The 26,755-nt window shown below is 38.1% G+C and overlaps 1 protein-coding gene across 2 annotated transcripts in view; it reads left to right on the top strand.

Moving 5' to 3' along the window:
* The first annotated feature begins 16,606 nt into the window (after positions 1-16,606).
* LOC134799344 (cyclin-dependent kinase-like 4) overlaps positions 16,607-26,755 on the top strand; it is a 57,864-nt gene continuing 47,715 nt past the window's right edge. The window contains exons 1-3 of one of the 2 annotated variants that reach the window (XM_063771749.1): positions 16,607-16,997; positions 21,997-22,102; positions 22,263-22,346. In XM_063771749.1, coding sequence (XP_063627819.1) covers positions 16,873-16,997; positions 21,997-22,102; positions 22,263-22,346 — 315 coding nt within the window. In that variant the 5' untranslated portion in view covers positions 16,607-16,872. Of the gene's footprint in view, positions 16,998-21,996; positions 22,187-22,262; positions 22,347-26,755 lie in introns of both variants that reach the window. The other variant, XM_063771748.1, reaches the window with a different exon arrangement.

Raw genomic sequence — 26,755 nt, forward strand, 5'->3', positions numbered from 1 at the left:
CGAGTCCGACTCGCACTTGGCCGCTTTTGTTTAAATTGAAGATAGACTCCTCATATGAATGTACTCTGTCCCGATGGTGAGTTCAACGCACGCGCCGCCGGTGCGCGCGCACCCACCAATAATAAAGATCCCACATTCAGACAGTCGTTTAGCGCATGGACTGTTTGGGACGTTTGGGATAATGAGGCCAATTTATAACTTACCCTATCGCTCAAGTATGCAAGAGTGATAGAGAGACAGATGACGAAATTTAAATTTTCGGTTTTTGAAGGTAGGCCCACTAAGATTAAGATGAGACTGTCATTATCACACGGTCACCTGGCCTACATAATGTATTTGAAACTTGTTGAGGTAAGGTTAGTTCACGACCAATCAATCACTCATTGAGGCACTCACTCATTGAGACAGACAGTCAGGCTACTCAAAGTACTCAAACGTTAAGGGGCCCACAGATTACCAGTTCGCCCGACGATATCAGCCTGTCAGTTGTTCGGAATTGTCACCTTTTGCGTTTAATTGACAGGCTGATATAGTCCGGCAAACTGATAATCTGTGGGCCCCTTTAGAGAGAGACAACGTGATTCGCTCTGACACCACCTTAAACATCAGTTTTAGGTTACACTGCGAAAATTCTGTACGTAGAGTCCGTCTCTAGGTAACTTTGCACCGACTGGAACAGGACAAAGTGTGGGAATGTCATTATAAAGGTTATAGTTCCCATTTGCCCAACTTGGTCCAGCTCTATCTGAATTGTCTTAAATAGGCCTTTGGGAAAGGGACAGACGGCCCGCCACTGATGCGATGGAAACGATGTTTTCGACCTTCACACGGTCAACAAGGGTCGATCGATTCGATACATATATTTACACCGTGGTTGTAACTTGTACTACTCGTTTTACTATGGAAGGGGTAAGCCGTGACTTCACTTTCTATTTCAAATTGGCTTTCACCCATCTAACTCGTTTACGGTGGGACTTTAGCACCTTTCATAACTGACGAGCGAACCTGTTTGCTTGTAATACCTATAATCCAATACTAACCATAGACTATATATTGAGAAAGGTAAAACGTTCATAGAATCCGTCTACGTCTAGGGTCTCTTAACTAAACGGTTTTACCGTTGCAAGAGCGTTGCGGGAATATAAGTTGGGAGAGAAAGATTTCAAAAGTAAAGTTAGGCGAACATGCGCACCAACGAATATGTGCACAATAGTACATTGTGCAACGTGGGGGGTAAGCGAGATTTTGTAAACGAGGTCTATAACTCCCGACAGCCGCAGGCTGGAGGGAGTTAAAGACGAGGAGGGAATCACACTTGCGAAGAAAAAACTAAATTTTAAGCGAAATAATTCTTAAATACGGTGACATTTCAAACATTCGTCCGCCATATTGTCTTGTTTTGGCAGGTTAGGATTCGAAGGCCTACCCACCCGGATTCAGCCATAATCGAAAATTGTGTAAAAAATAATTTAAAGGGCTATTAAATTAATCAAATTAAATGTTTTTAAACATACACATAAAAAAATATTTATAAAAGTCAGTATTTTCAATGTATAACTCATTTAAAACTACTTTTTTCGTATAAATTAGTAACATAATTAAAAACAAAGCCATAACTCACTCGTGAGTAACAGAAAAAGTAAGGGCAAATCGCCTAGCGTGGTACGGGCATGTGATGCGGCGGGATGAAAGTCATGTGACGAGAAAGGTATTACGAATGAATGTGGAGGGAAGTACGAGACTCTTCTCCCGAACCGAGGAAAAGGTGGATGGACTGTGTGAGAGTGAGAGATGATATGAAACGAACGCAAGTGAATGATGAAATGATGGGCGACAGAGAGGTATAGAAGAGAAAGACATGCTGCGCCGACCCCAAGTGAATGGGACAAGGGCAAGAGAATCTTGAAGGTTAGAAGATCATATTCCGGAAATACCGTGGGCGACAGTTCGTTCCACAGTTTAGCTGTGCGAGTAGGAAGTTTTTAGAGAAACGTACAGTTGAGGACTGCCAACCATCTAAGTGGTGGAAATGCAATTGTTGTCCCATAGAGCAGGGGTCTCCAAACTTTTTTAGCTCAGGGCCATATTGCGCCTCAGCAACTTTCGTGCGGGCCACCGTCGGTTTTTGGGCCAGGGGACGGTGTCTGGTTGCTGCTGTTAGGAACAGTTCCACTCTCAATGAATGCTGAACCCCTGGAGCCTGGCTCCCGCGGGCCGGACAGTGGGCACTCGCTTTGGGGGTCCGCGGGCCGGATTGGAACGCGTCGCGGGCCAGATTTGGCCCGCGGGCCGGGGTTTGAAGACCCCTGCCATAGAGCAATAGCGGAAAGAAAGCGACAGGGATAATTCCCAACAATTCCTCGGAGCACTCTCCGTTATGCAAGCGAAAGATAATACATGGGTTCTGGCTAAAAAAAAATACTATGCACTAGATAATAGAAACCTATTTTATGCAAATAAAAGTAATCCAAGACAAGCATTAGGTACGAGTCTGAGAAATGAAATACTAAATTATACAAAGAAATAAAGAAATATCAGGGGATACAAAGAGATCATAAACAATGTAATTCTATGCGTCAGTGGAAAATCTTCAAACGATAAAAATAAGCAAATAGAGTAAAACTACATTACCAATTGAATACATGTATTTATTTTTACCGTCCCAGTTTTACATTTTCTTTGCTATAAATCTTGAAATAGATTGCTTTGCACTGTAAAGCCAAGGCGATAAATATTTTATTGCTTGTCAGCGAATTGGAACACATTTATGAGGCGTTTCATTTGGATTGGTTCTTTTCCTAACATCGTCATTGTCAACCATCGTTAAAACCAATTTTAACTGACAATTCGTTAAAGTTATTACAAAGATAGACGAACTGTCTGGCGTGGTCGGTTTATTTATTTATTCGTTTAATTCCCGACAAGGGCATGTATTTGTGTGATTTCCACGGACCCACGGATATATATGTTCCTGAATCATGGGTGGTTTCTATGTATTTAGGCATTTATAAATTATTTATATCGTCAGATCGCGATGGATGGAGGGGTACCATCGCGAAAGGTCGCGAAATCCACGACAACGCATGGTTCCAGGACCTTGACCGAAAACGCGCAAAGAGGCACAATCCACCTGATGATGCCGACATGGCTCAGGCTCCCTGTTTTTTTGCCTATAATAGTTTCCCACTTCCAAGCAAAGGCATTCTCTTCAAAATATTTGTCTAACTCGTCCCACCATTTCACTATTGGTCTTCTATTGCGTATGCTATTGTGCGTTATTTTAAAACGTGTTCATGCGTGCCTGCCAGCATAACTGTTTTCAAAGGAATCGCTGTAACAAAATTATGAAACATCTTACCCACATCATAGGCCTTTTCGTCTATTGCAGACGATTTATGGTGTAACACCGTTTTTGGTGGCTCAATAGACCGATGCGAGACCGACATGGTCTACCACAGGTCTGACAAGAGAAGTTTAAAGAAACCGATACTGAGACACCTTGTCGTCGTTTTTGCCTCTTGTCAGCGAGTGCGGCGAACCAGTACGGTTACCATCAGTTTGTCACTGACATAAACGCCGTCGAGAACGTAATTTACTTTCTATACATCCCGTTTGCACTAATATGCGAGTGCGAGTGAGATGTATAGAAAGTAAATTACGTTCTCGACGGCGTTTATGTCAGTGACAAACTGATGGTAACCGTACAGGTCTCATCACAAAACTTGCGACCCTCCACAACACGTTCGCGCCATTCCGTCCGCTGTTCTACGAGCCTCTCCCAGTCTCGGTGGTCGATATGGAAGGCAATCATGTCCCTCTTTAATTGAGCAATCTTTAAAGCGAAGCAATGGCTTCCCAACGTTACCAAACGCCGTACAAAATGTACAAAAGAAACAATATGGCGTCAAAACCAGGCATTATGTCCGTCTCGCATTACTTTTAACGGGGTAAATCTATTGTGAATCGGTAAGAACTAACTGACCATTTGTGGTCTTTATGTCGTTGTATTAAGGCTTACAAGAGGTGTATTAAGTATGAACAGGACAAAATGTTTTTGTTAAGTTTCGTGATGTTGAAACAGCTTGTGTCAACTGTAATATTTTTAATAACAATGTATATTATGTACAAATGTCTTCGTTCGTCACGAGCGAGATGAGTAACTGTTAGACTGTTACGGCGCTATGCATAAACGCGCTACACTGAAAGAAATGTTTTCATAAAAGTAGTAGGTAAAGTTATTTGGGTATCTAATACATGTATATGAACTGAAAATAATTGTAGAGTTGTTTTCTTGAAATCCGGCAGAGCACATAGCAGAGTTTCTACCTACTAGGGGAGAGGGGGGTAGCCTGGTACACTTTTTACATTAATTGTCATAGTTAAAAATATTACCTATTGAAACCAGTTTTATGCCTCTACACAATAACCTACGTTATTAACCTATGTAATTACTTTATTTGCACATATATAAAGCTGAAGATAACAGTACAAATTAGATTTTCGCAACTCAAGGAATAATGTTCGATACTGCCCCAAGAGTGGGTAGCTTTGAACTTACACGGGGCAGATTTGAAAAATGGGCTGTAACGGCAATAATATCGAGATATACGCGTTTTTTTATCTGTACTTGGTACTATTTGTCACTAGAAATAATCGTATTAACAGTTTACTCGTATAATTTGCAGTTACAACAAAGATGGGGTAGTTTTGTACATTCATGTTTTTTGGAGGGTTCAAAGGTGCCTCAGGGGGGTACCTTTGAAAAGTAATGGAATCTTACTAAAGCTACCCCCTTGAGGCAGTTTTGCACATACCATATTTCAAAACTACCCCAATAATGTTTTAACAGCGGATTATAATATAAGTACTTAGTATATGGTTCTCTGTGATTGTCTTTATTTTTATAATTCCTTACCAATTTTACCTGTTAACAAATAAATCAATAAACTGCAATGTTTTAATTATATATAGAATACTAATTTCATTTTTTGTAATATTGTACCTAAATACAAAATTCTAATAAATATATTATTATATTAAGCATGACTAAACGTAATAAGTACTGAACCACTTAGTTCATGGAATTTAGGTAAATGCATTACATATTAGCATTTACTAAAGTAACTAAAATATTGTTACGTTTTCAATTTACATACCTAAATGTCAGTCAATATCGGGGCAGATATGAACATTTCTTATGGCCGGGGTAGTTTTGAACGGACTGCTAATCAAAACTGCCTCCTATTTATTTTTCATAACTACCCCAACACCTACTTAAAAAAATAAATGTCGTTATTTTATAGACGCATTGCAATTTTTGATTATTCATCCTTCGTCACTAAACATAATAGATTGTTCTATCTAATAAATTAAGTTTCACTAACCACTTCCTTCAAATACAGCCTGAGAAACCTTACAAATCTGCACAAATACCGCTAGCGGGTAGCATCGAAAACAAAATAAGCTACTGGTTCCTTCATGTTCTGTCAAACTTCAAATATGTCAGGTGACAGTTGTGTGGGTCGATGTTGCAAGCCCAAAATATGGATTTGGATCATTATCGCATCAAAAATACATTTTTAAACGCATTTGTTCTAAGCTACCTCCAGTGATAGCTACCCCCTCTCCCCTACAGTACTTCTGACATAGCTTGGGTATGGTGACAAACGTGACAGTTGTCATCTCAATAGAATTGTGCATTTTAAATTGTATGGTTATAAATTGTACGAAGACGACAGCTGTCAGCATACCCAAGCTATAAAAAAATATTATTGTCTACGGAGATAACCAGTCTTTCGTATCAATTCGTCTTTACACATACGTTCGTCACAACTATGTATTTACTTATTTAGTTTGGAAATTCTTAAGGAATCAAGGTGAGTTATTAACCTAAACCTTTAACTTCCTGTGCACAGTCAGTATCATAAATACCTACTCAATTAACAATCTTAATCCATTGAAATAAGAAACAAAAGTGTATACATATTTATGAACCAGTACGTTAAATATGTAAGCAAATGTGCAATGGGGTCTTTGTATCTTTAACGGCTTTACTACTTAATTAACATACACACTAGGGCTTCCAATACCGGGATCCCGGGATCCCGAAATACCGGGATCCCGTCTTTTTAAACGTATTTTTCAATACCGGTATTTTTTAAATGCAATACCGGGATCCCGGTATTTTTAAAAACAAGGAAAATTTGCAGTATAAACCGTTTATATCCATTAGAATGGTCATATTCGGCTGTATTAAGAACCTTTTACTACACGTCAGACGCATCTAACTTGCATCTAGCCCTTATTTTATTATTGAAATAAGATCGTTGCCTGAACGTCAGATAAATATTTGATGATTGGTGGTGGATGAATCCTGACAGTGAGATTAATATAGTTAGTACTTAAAATTTTATCAAAAATTTTAAAGAAAAGAGCAAGGAACAAGGAACTGTAGTATGGCAAACTAATTTAGGCGGAAATTAGAAAAAAGTCGGCTGGTGGGTTGTTGGACTAAAAATGTGACTGGTGAAGTCAACCAGTTGAATAAAATTATTGCCAACCTGGAGTGTGAAATAAAATTAATGCAGATGGCGACATTGATTGTTTATTGTTCTAAAAGCTTTTAGGACATATCTGGTGTTACAGTAACCCTTTTTAATTCCCCTTTTTAATAAAACTATATTTTTTTAAAGCAATTCATATTCAGTACCGGGATCCCGGGATCCCGGTATTGATGAAGACAGTTTCGGTCTTAATACCGGTATTGTGAGAAGTCCGGTATTTGGAAGCCCTAATACACACGCGCAAAAATGCATAAAAAGTAGGTAAGTAGGTATACCTACTGAGTAGGTGAGTAGTGTAAAATAAATCTACACTTTACATTTCTATTATGTGACTGCTGATGCTGGTGCTGCATAATGGAGGGCATTAAAATATGAGTGTTTATGAAACGAACAAAGTGAGTTTCATAAAAAGGATCATGCGAGTGTTGTAATGCCTAATTACGTACAGTTATTTATATACTATTTTATCTACACACATATTAAAAGGTCTCTATGATGTGTTCAGGAACCGCATGTTACGACCGGCATTCCAGCATCGTTTCTCTGTAATGCGCGGATATGAGGTGGCCCAAAGGATTTTTGCCCGATTTGGGACCTCATTGTAACGCCACTGCCTGAAAACCATCTGTTTGAAATACGGCAGATGACTATCCCCCTTATTCATAAACGCGATACAAACCTTAATATAGGTATTAAATCATTTATTTACATACAATATATAAACAGTGGTACTACTAAACGAAATTAATAACTAGCTTAAATCTAAAATAGGCCCCTGAGGTATTGTACCAAGGATGCTGGCGGCATTTCCTCGCTGTATCGCAATGCTGATACGTTGTGCGAGGTAGCCGTCAGCTCTTCGGTCACCAGTTACGTCAACCAGACGCTTCGCGATTTCTGTGAACAACTTATGCGCGCTGAGACCCCATGGACCTAGAGTTTCAACCTTAATTAGTTAGTAGGTAATTATCTTTATCTGTCATTTTGACTTATGTATTTGTAAGAAAGGGATAAAACACAATTTAACTAAATCAGGCCCGTAAAGTTTTCTGAATAGGGGGGTATTACGTATTTAACGTTTCTGTCAGTGCATATGCGACTGATATACTTATAATGTGACCTTGGTGCAGTAATCCATTAGCACCTTTTATTTACTTACGTAACGGCAAACACTGTAATGAATTGGTATGCGACATGCTAAGTGTTCATTGTTTAATTAGGTACTTGATTGTGTTCATCTAATGAATCATATATAGCATATAACTATGTCTATGTCTTTAGAATTTACAACCTATTCTCTTATACATATATATATGTAGATGTACATCCGGTATTGTCGGGTTTTTATATATTGTGTACTATTTATTACTTACTAGCTTCTGTCCGCGACTTTGTCTGCGCGGAATGATGATGATGATTGATAAAAACTATATTATATCCTTTTCAGTGTCTCAAACAATCTGTCTGCATACCAAGCTTCACCTATATCGGTTCAGCGGCTTAAGGCCAGGCCACACCGGCTGCGTGTGCGTAGACGTGCACGTGCGTTAAAACATATGTTGGAGCCGCGCACGCACACGTCACGCAAGCGGTGTGTCGTCTCTCATAAGGAACTGTATATTACAACGCGCACGTGCACGTCTGCGCACACGCAACCGGTGTGCCTTTAAGCGTGAATAGGTAACAGACAGGCAGACAGACATCACAGACTAGTTCCTTTCGTATTTATAATGTTAGTATGGATTCAGTGTTCAATCCAAGATTGCAATTCATGCCTCATGAGAAAAAATCAGAACACAGAACTGTAGGTAGTGTTTCTAGGTTTTTTTACCACCAAAAAATGTAGACAAGCGAAAAAAATTGTCAATAATCGTTTTGTGCCGACACTGCCGACGCAAAAAATGTTGGGCATCGTTCTATAATCCCAAGACAGACAAAAAAGTAATTGATTTCTGTACTGACAACAATCACACGGAAAAGACCATGGATAAGCCTTATCTCGTTACAATAAGAGTCATTACAGGTCAAAGTAACTGTCGACGTTGGTTAACAACCGTTGGGCGCGTGGCAATGACTGTGACCATTATTTCAAGACTGATCGTCCGTTAAGTATCTCTGTCACCATCTTAGGTGCTCGAACGGTAAGTTAATTCAAGATTTCGCAACATTGCAACCCTAGTTTAGCTATTAGAACCTTCCTAACATCCATTGTCTCCGATAATGGGTCACACAGTCACACGGTGACCGCTATCGCTATCAATTAGCAACTTCGTGCGAGCGGACATGCAATTATCACTTACGCACACTCGTAACTCGCCTTTTTAATCAGGGAAAAGTGAAATTTATTACTGGTTGTTAAGGTTCAGTATTGAGTGAGCAGGAAACCGGGTATAAGGCCTTGCTTAACATGTAAACATGTCGTCAGCTGCACTGACACAGTTGAGTTGATTTGCAAAATGATTTCTCTTCATATTAACTCGGTGATCAACTGCATTGGAACGAAGCGTAAGATAGTCAAAAATTTAATTTTTGTACACTTATTTAATACCGACACAGATGGCCAAAATAGCGACCGAATGGGCACCACAGATCACCCGAGGCAGAGGCAGGCCAAAAACGAGATGGCGAAATGGCATTTTGTGGCGACTGGGAGAATGCACAAAGCCGTAACGAGTGGCGGAAGACAGAGGAGGCCTTTGCCCGGCCGTGGGACACAATATAGGCTATATAAAAAAATACCGACTGTACTTTTCACCCCCAAATAATTGGATTCATATGAGCCCAATCACGAGGGGCCTACACTACACCATTAGAGTTCCATTTATGTTCTGGCTCCATCGACAGATTAGCTTGATATGCTTGCAAAGTTTAAAATCGATACGACTATTAGAACGTCGGGTGACAAGCAAAAGTCACTAAGTACTATCAAAAAATTAAAGTAACAATGCACTTTATTACACTTGTAACACGGTTTATTGTCCAATAATTTCAATGGTGTTAGTTAGTGACTTTTGCTTGTCACCCGACGAGAAGTAGATTAAAATGAACTTGCAAGATTTTAATATTTACATTGTTACTTAGGGCAGTTGCACCAACCACAGTTAACAGACTGATCAACGTCACGCAGCCGAGATCATGAAACTTCCCATACAATAATATTTTGCGAACACTTTAACGGTGGCAGGCGGTGCAACCGATCCTTAGTAATTTAGTTAAGTACAAGTGAAGTTAATATACCTAAGTGTGTTTAAAATGTTGCTTTGATAGTAAACATTATAACAAGTTGGTTTGATAGTATTCGATTTGTTTAAGTGGGTTGATGTTTTGGTGTGAAGGCAAACATTATTGTACTTATACGGTTAGATGCCGTTCGAATCTGCACGGATAAGGCGCTAAGAGATTTGACACACTTCGATGCAGGCACACACACAAAACTCTGTACAATGTCGTTAGATTTTTTTATGATTATAGGAGGCAAACGAGCGGACGAATCGCCTGATGGTAAGCAATTACCGTCACAACACCAGACAGATTGCAAGTACGTTGCCGGTCTTTAGATGCGCTCGAGTACGCTCTCTTCTTGAAGGTCGTATCGGTCCAGAAGTACCTACGGTGACAGTTCCATTTCACAGTTTAGTTGTTAGAAGCAGGAAGTTTCTATACGTGCCTTAAGGCCGTGTTAGAAATTAAAAAAATAAAAATAAAAAATACCGCTGTAGCCTAACTCCTTGTTCCCCTAACTTCAGCCGCGGGGGCTGCATTGCCCACGCGTCGTGGTGCCTACCCTCGCCCACTATGCCGATAAACTCCATGTTCCCCTAACTTCCTTCACACTGGAAACTCCTCATCGGCCCTAGAGTCCCTAGACTTTTTATTGAAGGATCTAACTTACCGCTGTAGCCTATGGAGTGGTTCTCCTCCAGTTTGAACGTGAAGGGTATGTGCACGCGCTGCATGAGCAGCCGTGGGGGCTGCATCGCCCACGCGTCGTGGTGCCGACCCTCGCCCACTATACCGATAAACTCCATGTTCCCCTAACTTCCTTCACACTGTAAACTACTCAGAGGTCATAGAGTCCCTAGTTTTATTCAAGGATCTAACTTACCGCTGTAGCCTATGGAGTGGTTCTCCTCCAGTTTGAACGTGAAGGATATGTGCACGCGCTGCATGAGCAGCCGTGGGGGCTGCATCGCCCACGCGTCGTGGTGCCGACCCTCGCCCACTATGCCGATAAACTCCATGTTCCCCTAACTTCCTTCACACTGTAAACTACTCAGAGGTCATAGACTCCCTAGTTTTATTCAAGGATCTAACTTACCGCTGTAGCCTATAGAGTGGTTCTCCTCCAGTTTGAACGTGAAGGGTATGTGCACACGCTGCATGAGCAGCCGTGGGGGCTGCATCGCCCACGCGTCGTGGTGCCGACCCTCGCCCACTATGCCGATAAACTCCATGTTCCCCTAACTTCCTTCACACTGTAAACTACTCAGAGGTCATAGACTCCCTAGTTTTATTCAAGGATCTAACTTACCGCTGTAGCCTATGGAGTGGTTCTCCTCCAGTTTGAACGTGAAGGGTATGTGCACGCGCTGCATGAGCAGCCGCGGGGGCTGCATCGCCCACGCGTCGTGGTGCCTACCCTCGCCCACTATGCCGATAAACTCCATGTTCCTAGAAAAAAAAATAACTTGGTAAATATTTTTTTTAAGACTTGCTGATTGCTGAAAATGATTAAGTCTCGCAGTAAGTTTAATATTAATTAAGCATTGTCAAACGGGCTCTTACAAGGCAATAGTAAAGCGAGTCACAATTTTATTGTATCCTTTCATTCATGATTCAAAGTAAATTTATAGATAAGTGTTACTTTTTCATGGAATGACCCAAACTGCTAAAACTGTTTACATTGACCCGTCATACCAACCACAAGTCAAGTAATACTAAATACCTACTATTAGTTGTACCAGGAATAGTCAATGTTGACCCCAAACTAGGGGATTTCCTGTCATATAAGTGGCCGTGAAAACCAATGTTAACTAATTAAACAAAGTTCTAACCCTCTATTACATTTGACATCAATGACATGGGTTTTTTGCTCGAGTTTAAAGCGTTTAAAAATATTTGAATAAGTACTCGTACAATGTAAGTTAAGTGATTAAAAGGTAGTAGTTTTGCGTAATTATAATTTCTGTGACGCTGACTAGGACTTGTAGATGTACAACATTGTGTTTAAGCTAATTTGCTCGGTTACCAACGAAAAGTGGTAGAGTTAGACCAAGATAAATCTGCAACGATTTTGATAGCATACGCAGTGCAAGTATTATTTAATACGTCATAATTTCATAGAGGTATGACTTTTAAATAACACTTACACATCGTGTGCTATCAAAATCATTCCAGACTTTTCTTGTTCTAACTCTATGGTGCCTGCAATACGGCCACTTGGGCACCAACATTTTTAAAGAAAACTTAACTTTATTATTTTTAATTAAGATTTAATGTCCAATAATCATAAATTTTGAGATGAGGCCGTATTGCAGACAGCATACGATGTGCACAAATTCCATTTGGGCACCAATTTTCTGGCTCGCTTTGTAGTGTCCGTAAGGCCCGTCTTTACGAAGTAATATATAACTACATATATACGTCAATAAAAGAACCAACCAAATGCATGTCGCCCCAACCATAAAGTCCATTTCAATGTGGAATATTTTAATCCCTTTCCTTAATGAAAACCGGCCAAGTCCGAGTCGGACTCGCGTTCTTAGGGTTAGATTACCCAATTTTTAACAATGTATTTTTTATATGTGAAACGCGAGTGAATTGCCTTAAAAAAAACCCCATAGGGGTCGAATCAAAAACTAAGTAATTAGTCCGACTCACGCTTGACTGCATATTTCTAATAGGTTTTCCTGTCATCTATAGGTAAAGAACTAGGCATTTTTTATATTTTTTTCAAAATTTTAGACCCAGTAGTTTCGGAGATAAAGGGGGGGGGATGGTAATTTTTTGGTTATTTTCTTAAATAACTTCAAAACTATTTATTTTAAAATTACAAAAAAATATATATTTGAGATTCTCAAATAGAGCTCTTCCATTTGATATGTAACACGATATACCTAGTTTAAAAAACATTATTTTTAATTTTCTCATTTACCCCCCAAAACTTTAAAATTCATTTGTTTACATAAGATGTCCGTCTTTGGGTCACGAATTTACATTTGTGTACCAAATTTCAACTTAATTGGTCCAGTTCTTTTGGAGAAAATGGGCTGTGACAGATGGACAGACACACAAGTGATCCTATAAGGGTCCCGTTTTTTCCTTTCGAGGTATGGAACCCTAATAAATGTAGTCATAATCCCAAAATTCATAATAAACTGAGGGATTAAAGTAAATATAAATTAAATGCACCAAATACATATTTAGTCTCTTCAGCCATCTGAGCAGAACAGGACCAGATAGTCTGAAGCTCATGATTACTGGCCGTATGTAAGAAAGTGTAGGGATGGATGTATGGCCTCGCATTGGACAGACAGAGTAACATCAGAGAGTCAAAAGCCATACTTCAAACTTCAACATTTATTCAGCAAATAGGCCACAAGGGCACTTTTACATGTCAACATTGAATTTACATACTAGCAAAAATAATAAAAATACATCAACAATTAGAAATTACAACTAACTGCAACTACCAATTCAAACTAACGTATTACAATTACTTAGAGATGTATATGGTAATCATATTATAGGCTAGCATGCACCGGGTCCAATATAGAGCGGCTTGGAGAGCAGTGGTTAAGAGTATCTACAGTTGTCACGTCAGTCATTAGGATAGGACAATGAATAAATAAATTTTGGTATGTTGTAAACAGGTAACTGACAAAAATATTTAACTAATGACTACTAAAACCAACATACCTACTTGCATGTTGCTTTTGATAAGAAGTAATCTCTTACAACATTTTACGTCAGACCCATACTGGAGTATGCTTTTCAAGCCTGGAGTCCTTACTTTGCCAAGGACATAGATATGTTGGAGAAGGTTCAACGGAGTTTCACGAATCTACCAAGGCAACTTAGGAACAAGCCATATGAGGAGAGACTGAAGGAACTGAAGCTCACTACTCTTAAGCACCGCAGAGAACGTGGAGACCTAATAGAAACATATAAAATACTGTCTGGGCACTATGACCTCAAGGATTTTCATGAGATGTTCAAGCGCAACAACAACACCCATCTGAGAGGTCATCACTTAAAGTTAGAAAGGCATAGGTCCCACAGTAACCCATACAAACACTTTTTGAGCAACCGAGTAGTGAGGGCTTGGAACAAACTCCTCGAAGATGTGGTTTCTGCACAAAATGTGAACCAATTTAAAAATAAATTAGACAAGCACATCTATACATCTACTTGACAAAGATAACTATTAATGATTACTGGATACAGGCAATATCAGTTGTCACAACTGCCTGCCTGCTTAAAGAATAAAGGATAAAGAACATTTAATAACAGAATGATAGCTAATTATCAAATATTCAAAACAAAGATAAGTACTAAAAATTTTGTCATTATATAGTCGTATTACAGCAGTGGTTCTTACTTCATAACCTTGTAGTGATAAAGGATCACTTGAAAATAAAATGGGCCACAGACCACCAACCGCTTTGAAATTAATTAATAAGAACATAATACAGGGTGGCTAAAAATAACTGCATTCCCATTGCCCCGGGAGGTTTTGGGATTATACTGAGCAATGTTTTACTATGGGACAAACCCCGAAATCGCGAAAAATGCTGCTAATGTAATTTTGGCTTTAAACAATGCCTAAGATTAAAGCCATCTCCCCAGATGATTATTTGTTTTTAAAACGTCACAACTTATGACAAGTCTTTGTGAGCTTTTGTAACATGCTTATGCGCTAATCCAACCTATCTAGAAGACAATGCTAGCGTTGCGGCAACCTACATAACAAATAAAATCTAATTTTAACCCCCGTGACTCACCTGAGGAGTATAACAAGCATCGCGAACAGCGCTACCAGCGCGCCGATCATAATAAAAATATTTGGCAAGTCTGCCAATGTGAGCCCCGTAGACCCCATCGCGAACACTTCGCTTAACAACCAACAACACAACACTGGAAACCACCAGAAACAAAAACAGAACGCATCAGTTCCAACGCACTCCAGACTCTCTTGACCTTGCCAAACGATCTATTTTGCAAAACCAAAACGGATATTTCATGACAATTTTAACACGTTTTCAATTTAGCAAAACACTGATTCTATTTTCACTACGCGACGTCTGAAATGTTTTCATGTCGTGCGGTCACAACAATAACAAAATCATTGATCGTGTTAAATAAAGACGGCCACAGCGAAACGGAGTACCGCTGCGTTTGACACGATTTGACAGAATGGTGTGGCGTTTCGTTCGCGCTCGGGCGACGGCCAGCAAAACGTGAACGGAACAAAACAACCGGGACGGATGCGTTCACATTCACGAGTCACGAGCCGGTTGGGCTCGCGTGATCGCATTTTTGTGTTTCAATGCTATTTCGCAAGAATAATGAAACGGTAATCACAATCGGTTAAAATTGACTCATTATTATCATTGCATGCGTTACACACGATAGTTATACCTAGTCATCTTTACTGTGCTAGTTGAACTCTCAACCAGAACTTGGGCTAACTGGCTCTGTTATTACTTACTTTTCAAAGTTTATACTATACAGGATGTATTGTTACTAGAAAACAATATTTTTTATGATTCAATTAAAGATATGATACAAGTCGGTATTCAAAATTATACCTAATTCATTTCCCCTCCTACACACTTAACATTTTATCAATAAAGGATTCCCTTTCTTAAAGTTTTCGCTAAGTTTCGGTACAACGATGACCTAATAAAGTTATTTATAGCTTAATTACATTTCAGGTTCAACTTTGGTATTTCATCAACCTTCCCCTTATTGATAGCGTGCAAAACGTACGTAGATGCAAACTGCGGAAGTTACTAGTGCTAACTTTAGCACGACCTTGGGCAGTGGGGAGACACTCCTCACTTCGGCCAAACTGGGCTCCGCTCGGCTCAGCATTGCTCCGAGCAATTATTAGGGTTGACACAACTTGACGTCCCTTTGCGTGCACGACCAAAGATAAGATAGTGGCTTGAATTTTGACAACCCTAAATAGCCAAGAGGGATGGCCAAAGGGACAGCATGATTCGACCCTGAACCGCTGTCAAACTTCGGTTTTGTAGGAAGTGTCCTTCTGTACGGTAGTACTATTATTTATTCTGTGGTACAGTCACCACACGGGATTGTTATGCCATTTAGGGTTCTTGCTAAATTGGAAATTCTATAGCGTAAGTATTGAACAACCAATTTAGCTGGGACCCTAAATGGCACAACACGGCAACAATCGCGTTGCGTGATGGTACCATAACTTTTTAATATCTCTCATAAACGACATGTAAAATACGTACGTACGGTACAAGGTTTTATTACGTCTATTGTTTACACGGTGTGTGAAAATGAGTTATAGACAGTCGGTGTATGGTTTTCTAATTAGACAAAGCGTAAAAAATACGTGCACACTCCTTAATGTATAAGTAATAAGGTAGGTAGTGTATACATGTTATTAGCACTTTTTACAGTGTCGATAGGTACCTTTTTACCAACTTGACTGTACTATTTCAGAAAAATTTGACCATTTTCCATACCTAAGTATGAATATTAAGTTCGATTTGAAATGGCTAAGGCTGGCTAAGGTCATGAAAGTATTATAGACCAGGAGCCATCCAATAAAAATGGGCATAGTTAAAAAAAACATTGTAATTTCTAGCTATTAAATAAATCATCCCCACTAGTTATTTTTTAAATTTTATTACTGTTTTCTAACCTTATTAGTCTTTATATGTACCTACTTATTTATACATGATTATGTATGTTTTAAATTTCAAATCTTAAATCATTTTAGAGTCAATTTTCGGATTTATCTACCCAACATTCTGTTCAGAAGTCTTCTAATGACCCAAAGACACGTTACGTAAAAGTATGTAACTTGAAGAATGCAATGTACGGCTGCTCTGCGGCTAATTTGTACCCTACCACCGCGGTTGTCATGTACACAGCCCGACTCAAACTGTAAACAAAACCTCGATCGATATCCCTCTATACTACAACTAAAAGGCTTGCAGCTTTCACGAAGAAAACACCTCAGCGCTTAAAAAAAACATTTAAAAAGACTTTACGTAATTCGTGATTAATTTTGGCGGGAAATGCGCACAGAGTTCGATCGGGAACGCGAATGAGTGATACGTTGGAGTGTTCTAAGTTCAAACTGTGGAACAACGTGGCGTCCTGCATGGAGAAATGGTTCGGTGATAAGCGGCTGTGGTTATTCGGTAACAACCTGCCTTTGCTACCGAGGAGGTGAGATTTTTCTTTACTTTACTGTGATTCGTGTTGTCTACTAGGTACGTGTTACTATATATGTTTTCAACCACACTCCTCCTCACCCTCCGGTGTGTTTCTTTTGCGTTATAACATGGGGTTCTTATAGTAGCTAATAGCGCTCCCAAAGGCTACTCGTTTGTTTATTTCCCATATTTCATAAAAAAACTCTTAAAAAAAGAATTACATACCTAATTCTTTTTTTTATTTTTTATTCTTTATTGAAAGAGCTTTGTCACTGAGTGACGATGTCGCTCTGTATATACTACATAAATCTTATCGTCTACTTAAACCTACATTTACCAGCTTATAAATTAAGTTTGCAGCCTCTGACAACGGCTGGGATAATATATAATTACATCCACCAATCTTAAAAAAGTTATCATCTTCAATCTCTCGGCGAACTGATTCGTTGCGAACACATTCCATTAGGATGTGATATACGTCTTCCTCTACATCACACTCAGAACAATTTGGTGATGGAACTTTACGCATCATGTAAGCAAATTTGTTTAATGGTATGTGTCCACTTCGGAGTCTCATAGCAAGTGCTGTTTCCATACGATTCAGATTACAGTCTTCAAACCAAGGTGCGCGTGGAAGTTGTGGCTGAACCGTTTTGTACCATATCCCCTTTTCGCGCGATCTTTGGTCAAAAAACTCGCACCATAGTTCACGACAGTGTACTTTTGACAGTCTGAGACGGTCAGAAAAGGTAGGTATATAATGAAAATCTATCCCGTCGCTATATGCTTCTTTTGCCAGACATACCTAATTCTTATTCGTACCTCTCACTCTACTTAAAAAATGATAAATATTGTGTTGCATTGATGTGGGTTAAACAATTATGATGACAAGAAATACTTAAATATATTAAATATTTAAGTAGGTAGGTACAGGTACCTAGGTTACTAGGTACACTTAGGTAGGTATGTAGCATCTTTTCTTTGCCGCATGATGGATGACGTGCTGATGAGGACTTGTGGATGTCGTGGGTTTATTTTCAAGCTAATTATGACCCTAGGTCAGCGGTTCTCAAACTTTTTTGGTGACGGAACCCTTTTGGAAAGCGAAATATTTGACGGAACCCCAAATTAAAAATTTTCGTTCGTCACTGTGGACCAGATTTACCTACACAAGAACTGGTTTTTTTCTTATTATTACAAGCATTTTCGCGGAACCCTAACAGAGGCTTTGCGGAACCCTAGGGTTCCGCGGAACACACTTTGAGAATGGCTGCCCTAGGTAGTACATGTGACGTCGTAAAAGGTAGTTCTTTGTTGTAATAATTTTATTAATTATACAATATAATTGAATTAAATTCATAGAGGTTTGACGTTTAAAATAACACTTGCACAGGGCAATCAAAATCTCTGCCAACTTAGCTTAGCTTTAATATTACATATACTATATTGTATAGATCATTTAATATTTAAACGAGTTATTTCAAAAACAGCTAAGATTTTAGATTATCATATTATACTCGTATTACATAAGTGCGGCACAATTTAATAGGTATTTTTATTAAATGCCCAAATGGCTGCTTTAATTGGAAATTGAGTAGACAACTTAAATGGTACTAAACTGCCAGTCATTAAAGCTTAATTAGGCAATTAATTCAATAACACTACGTGACATCGGGCATGCTATCGTGTCGACACAAATCACAAAAATAATCTAATTTTATTACAAATGATTTTAGTAATTTGTTTGCATCATTATTACGACGCGCTTGCTTAGGTTATTGTCAAATTGCCTATCATATGTTTTAAGATTATCTTTTGTGTATGTTATAATATGTGTAGTAACAATATTGTCAATTATTAATGAAATAAATTGTGGGAGTAGAACTTCTTAATAGTAGATTGTTAACCAAGGGATGAAAGGCGCTCATTTCCGCCGAGGTAGTTTGGCACTCGAACGCAGTACAGACCCAATAGTCCGAGGCTGAAATGATGCCATTCACCCGAGTTAAACACTCTACTTTTCATTTCGAATACGAGGAAAGTAAAATGCATGTGTTTTTATAAAAACATGACTAAGTAATATAAATATTTATAGTATTTTTTTAGGGTACTTTCAATTAACAATTTAGCCAAAAGTATCGTTATTTATGGAATGCTGAGTCAAATATCAGAATGGAAATTGTATAACAAATCTATTTATAGCCAAATATCAAATGCTTATCGTAAAAATTAATAAAATCGTACTTGGAACTTAAAATGCTCTAGTGCAGAAACGTATGATTTTCTGCACACCTTTTAGAACAATAATGACCCTCTTTCAGAGCATGAGAAATGAAAACAATATGCTTGAGTAGATAAGTTTCTTGGACTATGCTATGCCTAATAGTTCATACAGGGGAGAAGCTTAATATAAAACGGTATTTAAAATTATAAAGTTTTTATACGTATTGATATACCTACACGTATATGTATACACGTAGTATATCATATATATATGAAGATTACATAAAAACGTAATGCCAATAAAGTATCACTCACGCTAGAACGGCCCGGGTCCGGGCCGAGGCAACTGACACTTCATTTTCTATGACCCCTGACTATTTCTATAGAAAACAAAGTGTCGGTTGCCCCGGCCCGCACCCGGGCCCTTCTAACGTGAGTCATCATTAATAGGTGCTCATCTACAAAACATGGTAGGTACCTACCTAATAATACACGTGGGTTTAGGCTCGACTCTCGGTCTATAATTTTCACCTCTTTCGGAAAAGATTATATTTCACCTGTGTTTTAAAAAATCGGCTACGAAGGTGCGTATAAGTCTTATAACTAATTAATTACGCACCTTGATTAAGTTTTATATCTATCAATCGGGTATATTTTATTTACAATATCACTGTCCTTTAGGTAATATTTAATACTATGCGCAGGTTAGGTTTAATATAATATAATTTATTTAGAAAACAAACAGCCTTTTACAAATAAGTCTTACATAAATGACTAAAAATAGGCCTAAAGCTGTGCCTAAAGTTTCATACGTTACTGTAGACTATTAGGTAGGTTACTTGATTAATAAATTACCCGTTTAGTTGTGTTTACTACACGCAAATGAAGCACCTAACAAAACAATGCAAAATATTACTAGAAACAATTTATCAATTAAGTACTAGAAAACAAAATATGCCGAACTTTGTTCTTGAAAACGGACAAACAATGAACAAAAATATCTATATCATTAAGCGATTCATTATACATATTACAAGTACGCCTAAAGAAATAATGTTTAGCATACTGTGTGCCACAGAAAGAAATAGAAAACATATTATAATAAACAGTTAAAAACATAAGCTTTCGTTATTATTATATACCTGCATGTGCAATTACTATAGGTATATATAGTATGTCATTATTACCTACTTTTAAGTAAATTTATTTAATAAGCAAGTGGAAATTATTAGCATAACAAATAACAATGCAAGATAAATTGAATTTGCTAAGCATATTAATAAGTTGTAAAATGATTTTTATATTTTCCATGTAGGTATTTACATGTAATAACCACCTCATTTTGCTTGTGACGGAAAAGGTTGAATGCTTACTGTTGCCAACGCTTTAAAAATAAATTAAAATGTTATTCTTCTGTGACATCTTCTGCCAAACCATTTCTATTTTATACACTTTATATTAGCACCCCCATTTTTAGTGATGAAAATTATAAATAGCTTTCTATATCTCATACATTAAATGTTTTAAATGAAGCAGAATATTGTCCGGTTGGACAGAGATTTGAATATATATTGAATTCCATAATACCTATTTGTATTGGGGATTGTGGGTTATGGTGAAATTACAGAGTCTTAATGAAAGTTGATATAAATCGGGCGCTAAGGGCGCCCCAAAACGTTTCTGAGGCGTACGTATTCTTCTAACTAAACTGTAACAGACGGGCGTACCGGACCGCGACATAGCAGTCCAGTTAGCATACCTCTTACTCGCACTCGATTACATACATACATACATACATATAATCATGCCTATTTCCCGGAGGGGTAGGCAGAGACCACGGATTTCCACTTGCTACGATCCTGATACACCTCTTTCGCTTCCTTCACTTTCATAACATTCCTCATACACGCTCGTCGGTTTAGGGTGCTCTTGACCTGGCCTTTCTTCAGGATTTCCCCGATCTGATCAGAGAAAGTCCGCCGAGGTCTACTCTTTCCAACTCCCACTTCCACTTCTGCCTTATACACTCACTCACCTGACTCTCACTCACTTGCTGCGTCTTTAACGGCCGTACGGTGGACCACCTTACACATGATCGAATAGGCCTCGAATCGAATCCGGCCGCGTAGCCAAGATGCCAATCGCTTACGCTCCGTAGCGATCGAAACGCAACTGTCACTGAAGAGTGATAGAGAGACATAATGCTTTTCGTTGTCGAAGCGATAGCGATTGTAGCCTTGGCTAGGCCGGTAGACCAAGGTCGCGGTCCGGGGTTCGAGAGACGTGACGAGAGCTTGTGAAACCCTCTGTAGATACCACTAGGCTACCATAGGACCAACATATCCCAAAGGGGATCTAATTCAAAATTCAAATATGATCCTACCAACTGCGCCAAAGGCTATGTACGAGTATGTCGATGTGATTTCAAAGGCGGTTTATTCAAAACTAGAACAGTGGTCAAACGGGAGGAGCATACCCATACCCACATATTTATATCTATAACTTATTAGCTATGCCTACCTACATGTAGTATTAGGATTCCCCCACATATGTCGACGCGGAATTGGCAAAATCCGATAGGAAAAAGCTTTATGGCTGCGCAGTAAGGGCGAAAAAGTCGTCGTTCGGCTCGGCTCGCATCCGCCGGCGCCTGCCGACGCGTCGACGGCTTTTTCGCTCTTATTGCGCGGACATAAAGCTATTTCCTATCGGTTTTTTCCGAATGCGCGTCGATATATCTGGGGAGACCCTTACGATACATTCCACGCTATATTATGTCGTCTTTACAGATCGCGTGCCAGCAGCCGGGCTATGGAGCGGTACGAGAAGCTGGCAAAACTCGGCGAGGGCTCGTACGGTCTGGTGTACAAATGTCGCAACAGAGACACAGGCGAGGTGGTCGCGGTCAAGAAATTTGTAGAGAATGAAGATGATCCCCTTATACGCAAGATCGCGTTGCGGGAGATACGGATGCTTAAGGTGAGAAATGTTAGCTAAACTCGGCGAGGGCTCGTACGGTCTGGTGTACAAATGTCGCAACAGAGACACAGGCGAGGTGGTCGCGGTCAAGAAATTTGTAGAGAATGAAGATGATCCTCTTATACGCAAGATCGCGTTGCGGGAGATACGGATGCTTAAGGTGAGAAATGTTGGCTACTCTACTCGTATTGTAATGAGCCTATCACCACACCGCTGGCAAACGTTTGTTGCCAACCGGGTAGTTAAGATTATTGAAGCTATTCCGGCCAGCTGCTTCTATCATGTGGCGGGCTTGGAAAATCCCGCCGATTGCTTGTCTCGTGGACCTGCTAAGCTTAGTGGATCATCCTTTGTGGTTCACGGGACCAGCTTGGGCTTCCAAGCATCCATAGGTCACTGGATTACTCTCATTGTTGAATATCGTATCTATGATATGTATGTTTGTAAGGATTCTGCAATCTATCTGTTGCTTTTCCTCGACTTTACCAATCAAACGTAGACACCATTAAAATTGAAAATTAACTACGAGTATGTAAGTATAATCTGTCAAACAACTTTGTCAGTAGAAAAAGGCCGAAATTAAAATTTTCTATGGGACGATAACCTGCGCGCCTACATTTTTTTTAATTTGAGCTTTTTTCTACTGACGGAATTGGCTTGACAGACTATATCTACTTAAGTACGTAGGTACCCAATTAATCTCCTAATACCCAAGGGAATTTTTTGAGTTTTTAAATTTGGAACTTTATTTAATTTCTATAAGAGTTTCAACAATCTCATATTGACGGGGACGTCGGGGACTACCAAGGATAAACAAAACCCTCACAATCATTTTAAAGTTTCATCTTCTTATTGCTCATTGTTCCTATTTTTTAGGGTTCCGCCCCCAATGGGTAAAAACGGGACCCTAAGACTCCACTGTCCGTCTGTCCGTCTGTCTGTCACCAGGCTATATCTGATGAACCGTGATAGCTAAACAGTTGAAATTTTCACAGCTGATGTATTTCTGTTGCCGCTATAACAACAAATACATAAAAGTGCGGAATCCTCGGTGAGCGAGTCCGACTGGCACTTGGCCGGTTTTTACAAGATCACGTGAGCATGACACAATACGTGAACGCTCAAACTCGAGTCAATATTTAAACATATTTTAGGTTACCTATATGTTTTCCTTTGTCCATTGTGTCTCGGTTTACATTGCAAATTTAACCCCCATAGGTTAGCTCGTGTTTTGTGAAACGTGTCTCGGATCCAACCTCAAGATATCTTTGTGTCATAGGGAAATAGGTACCTACTTAACTTAAAATTTGTTTAGTTTAAAAAAAAGTAGAGGGTTAGGTCAGGTATTTTTTAGAAATGACCAACTGTCATACACATAGAACATGTGACAAAACGCGATCATATGGCTTGTATTTAGAGTCCGTCTCTTTTATATCCAAGAACTCTTTTCTAATTGTACCATGGGAGAAATAGCGTCCAATATTTCCCCTTTTTGTTACTCTTTTTCAATACATAAATGACTAATACCTACTTGTTATGGTTTTACGAATATCGTAGAGATAGGTATAATGCATCGCCTCTGTGATCGGCTTTTTCTTATTTACTGGCCGAGGTGGATATAGGTAAGTAGTACCTACTATTTTTTTAGGACTATTTTAGGACTTAGTTTAGCGCAGCGGGCCGAAAGTCAACGCTTTCTGGCCATAGGGCAGAAAAATGGGTGCATTACATTTGTTATAATTACTTTTCATATATTATAATTTGTTATATCGTTATTTTGAATAACGTAATAAATGGCATACTACCGTAATATCTAATTAACGGTATACATAATGTTATAATTGGTATAATGGTCATAAGGTATATTTACACTTGGTATAATATACATTGCCATAATTATTATATACTCTAAAGCATATTATTTATTATAACAAGTGACATCACATAATTATTTGTGTGGCATAATAGTTGCATGACATAAATGGGTTAGGTTAGGTTGGAACTGCGACTCCGCACAAACAAATAATTACCTAGCAAAAAGAGGGTTAGGTTAGGTTAGAACTTTGACCCTCCTTAGAATAAAATGCCTAGCAAAAAAGTGGTTTAGGTTAGGTTTGAACTGCGGGCCCCGCAGAATCGAAAACCGTGAAAAAATTGGTTAGGTTAGGATAGAACTGCGACCTCCCTAGAATAAAATAGCTAGTAAAAGAAGTAGGCCTGCGTACTAGTTATAAAAAATATGTAAAACTTTACGTTATTATCTTATTATTAAATAAAATATGACAATAAATGTTATACAATATATGTATTTATACTTGATAAAATTGTATGAAGTATTACGTTATACAAAAATATAATATAACAAATGTCATTATAAAATATGTCTATATACTATTTAAAAATTATATTACAATAGGCATTATAGCAATGAATGTTTAGATGAAATCACAATATAACAAAGGAAACGTATAATAAAAATTACATTATAACATAAAATAATATATAAAATGGCGTTATAACAAATGTATGATATTTTTTTTATAATTATATTAAACATTACACACCCCAGAAAAATAATTTTTCACATCACCTATTCGAAAAATTTCTTCCCCGCTAGGAGGGATCAAAGTGGCACTTTTCTTCCCTGTTAGGAGGGATCAAGTTGTACTTTTCTGTTCTAGGACACGATTTATTCTTTCTTGCATACTATTTTTTTTTCGGTCAAATAATACATATTTTGGAACATAACAATTTCCTCATAGTTGATGTGAAAAGCAGTATGTGTCACACGGTTTCAAAATTATTTCGTCTTAGGCGTTTTAATACTTGAATCCCTCATTACGCTCAGGATTCTACTTTAGAATCCATCGCTTCATTCAGGATTCAATGTACGCCCTAGACGGAAATATATCATTTCGTTCCCTTGTAACACAAACTACTATTAACGCTCAAAATTTACTCTCTATAAAATATTCGTGTCTAGATACCACTTTACTACTTTATTACTAATAATTTGAAATATCGTATTCAACCTTGAGAAGCACTGATCAATCAATACATAATAGTCATTCTGACTTGATATTGATATTAGTCATTATAGTCACCGATCCCATCGGCTTGACTCACACGCACATGAATATTGTATTCGTTAATGCGTCTAATGGCCGGGTCGTATTAGTTAGACAAAAGGAAGACAGTTTACATTCGATTGTGTACAAATACATATATGTATACATATGTAAGTAAGTAAAAAAATATACGGCTGTTTATGCCGCAAGAGATGTATATTTCGACACTCAAGGGAGTCAACATTTATAGGGTACTTTCCGTTGACCTAGAACTATGAAATTTGGCAAGTAATATCGTCTTAAGTATAGGTACTACAAGTCTGTACAAGTTTTCCCTGTGTGATAATCTGAAACTACCTATACATGCAGAACGTATTTGTTTATTTAGAAAAATAAAGTAAACATAGGTACATCACCTAACCTAGTACTATTATTTATTCTGTGACCTAACTAAAGGAACAAACAGTTGTATCCTAAGATCGTAACTAGGAAGCTTAAATAAATTCTAACATATTTGCTAAACTCATATTTGCATTTAATTTCGCAGAACGTTCATCTTTTAATCGCTATGCAAACATGCAAACATATAATTTAAATATGCACATAATCTTTCAATTGCCAACAAAAAATCCTCAGTGACGTGCCATCAAAAATTTGCACACCACAGGAAAAACGTTTCGTTACACGTGTTTTTAATTAATTCACAATAACAATTTGACGGGACTTCAAATTATATTGACAAACAATAAACATGTCCTTTGTTACCAAAAAATATTTTAATTTTGACAGCAAAACCTTTTGCCCTTCAGTCTCTTAAATTTTTTGAAATGACTTGTTAATTATTTCCATTCTAATGTTATTTTATTGTGTTGTAAGAAATAAAGCTTTTGTTTTGTTTATGAATTTGGAACCTTAAATAAAATATTTTTTTAATATTTATTTATTTATTTGTCCTTTACAAAGTACTACTTACGTACTTGTTCACCGATTCCCTACTCGATTTCGAAAATAAATTTTCACCACACCAGCTTGGAAAGGCTTACTTTGCACTTCAAAAACGGATAGCAAAGTGCAACTTTGCTATCAGTAATTCACATGTGAGGCAAAGTAATCAAATGCAAATTTTGAGTTGTTTTCTTATGTTTGCTGGTAGCATTGACTTTTAAATGATGATTTTGGATGATAAATATTTATAATAAATAACATTCATTTGAATTTGATTTTGTTTGATATTTTACATTTAATATTTGCTTCGGGTTGGTGTGGTGAAAAATTTTGTGTTTCACTCGGGGGCAAATTTTGTTTAACCCTCGTGCTTTGAAACCCTCGCAACGCTCAAGATTCCATTTTTTGAATTTTGGAATCTTTCGCTTGCTCGGTTATCAATATTAGCACGAGCGGTTAAACAACAACTTTGCCCCATTGTAAAACAAATAACTATTATTTATTTCTCTTTGGTCCATTTCCTTTTTGCGAAAATTGTCTTTAAGTTAAGCGTTAG

This window comes from Cydia splendana, chromosome 18, assembly GCF_910591565.1.
Source record: "Cydia splendana chromosome 18, ilCydSple1.2, whole genome shotgun sequence".
Lineage (NCBI taxonomy): Eukaryota > Metazoa > Arthropoda > Insecta > Lepidoptera > Tortricidae > Cydia > Cydia splendana.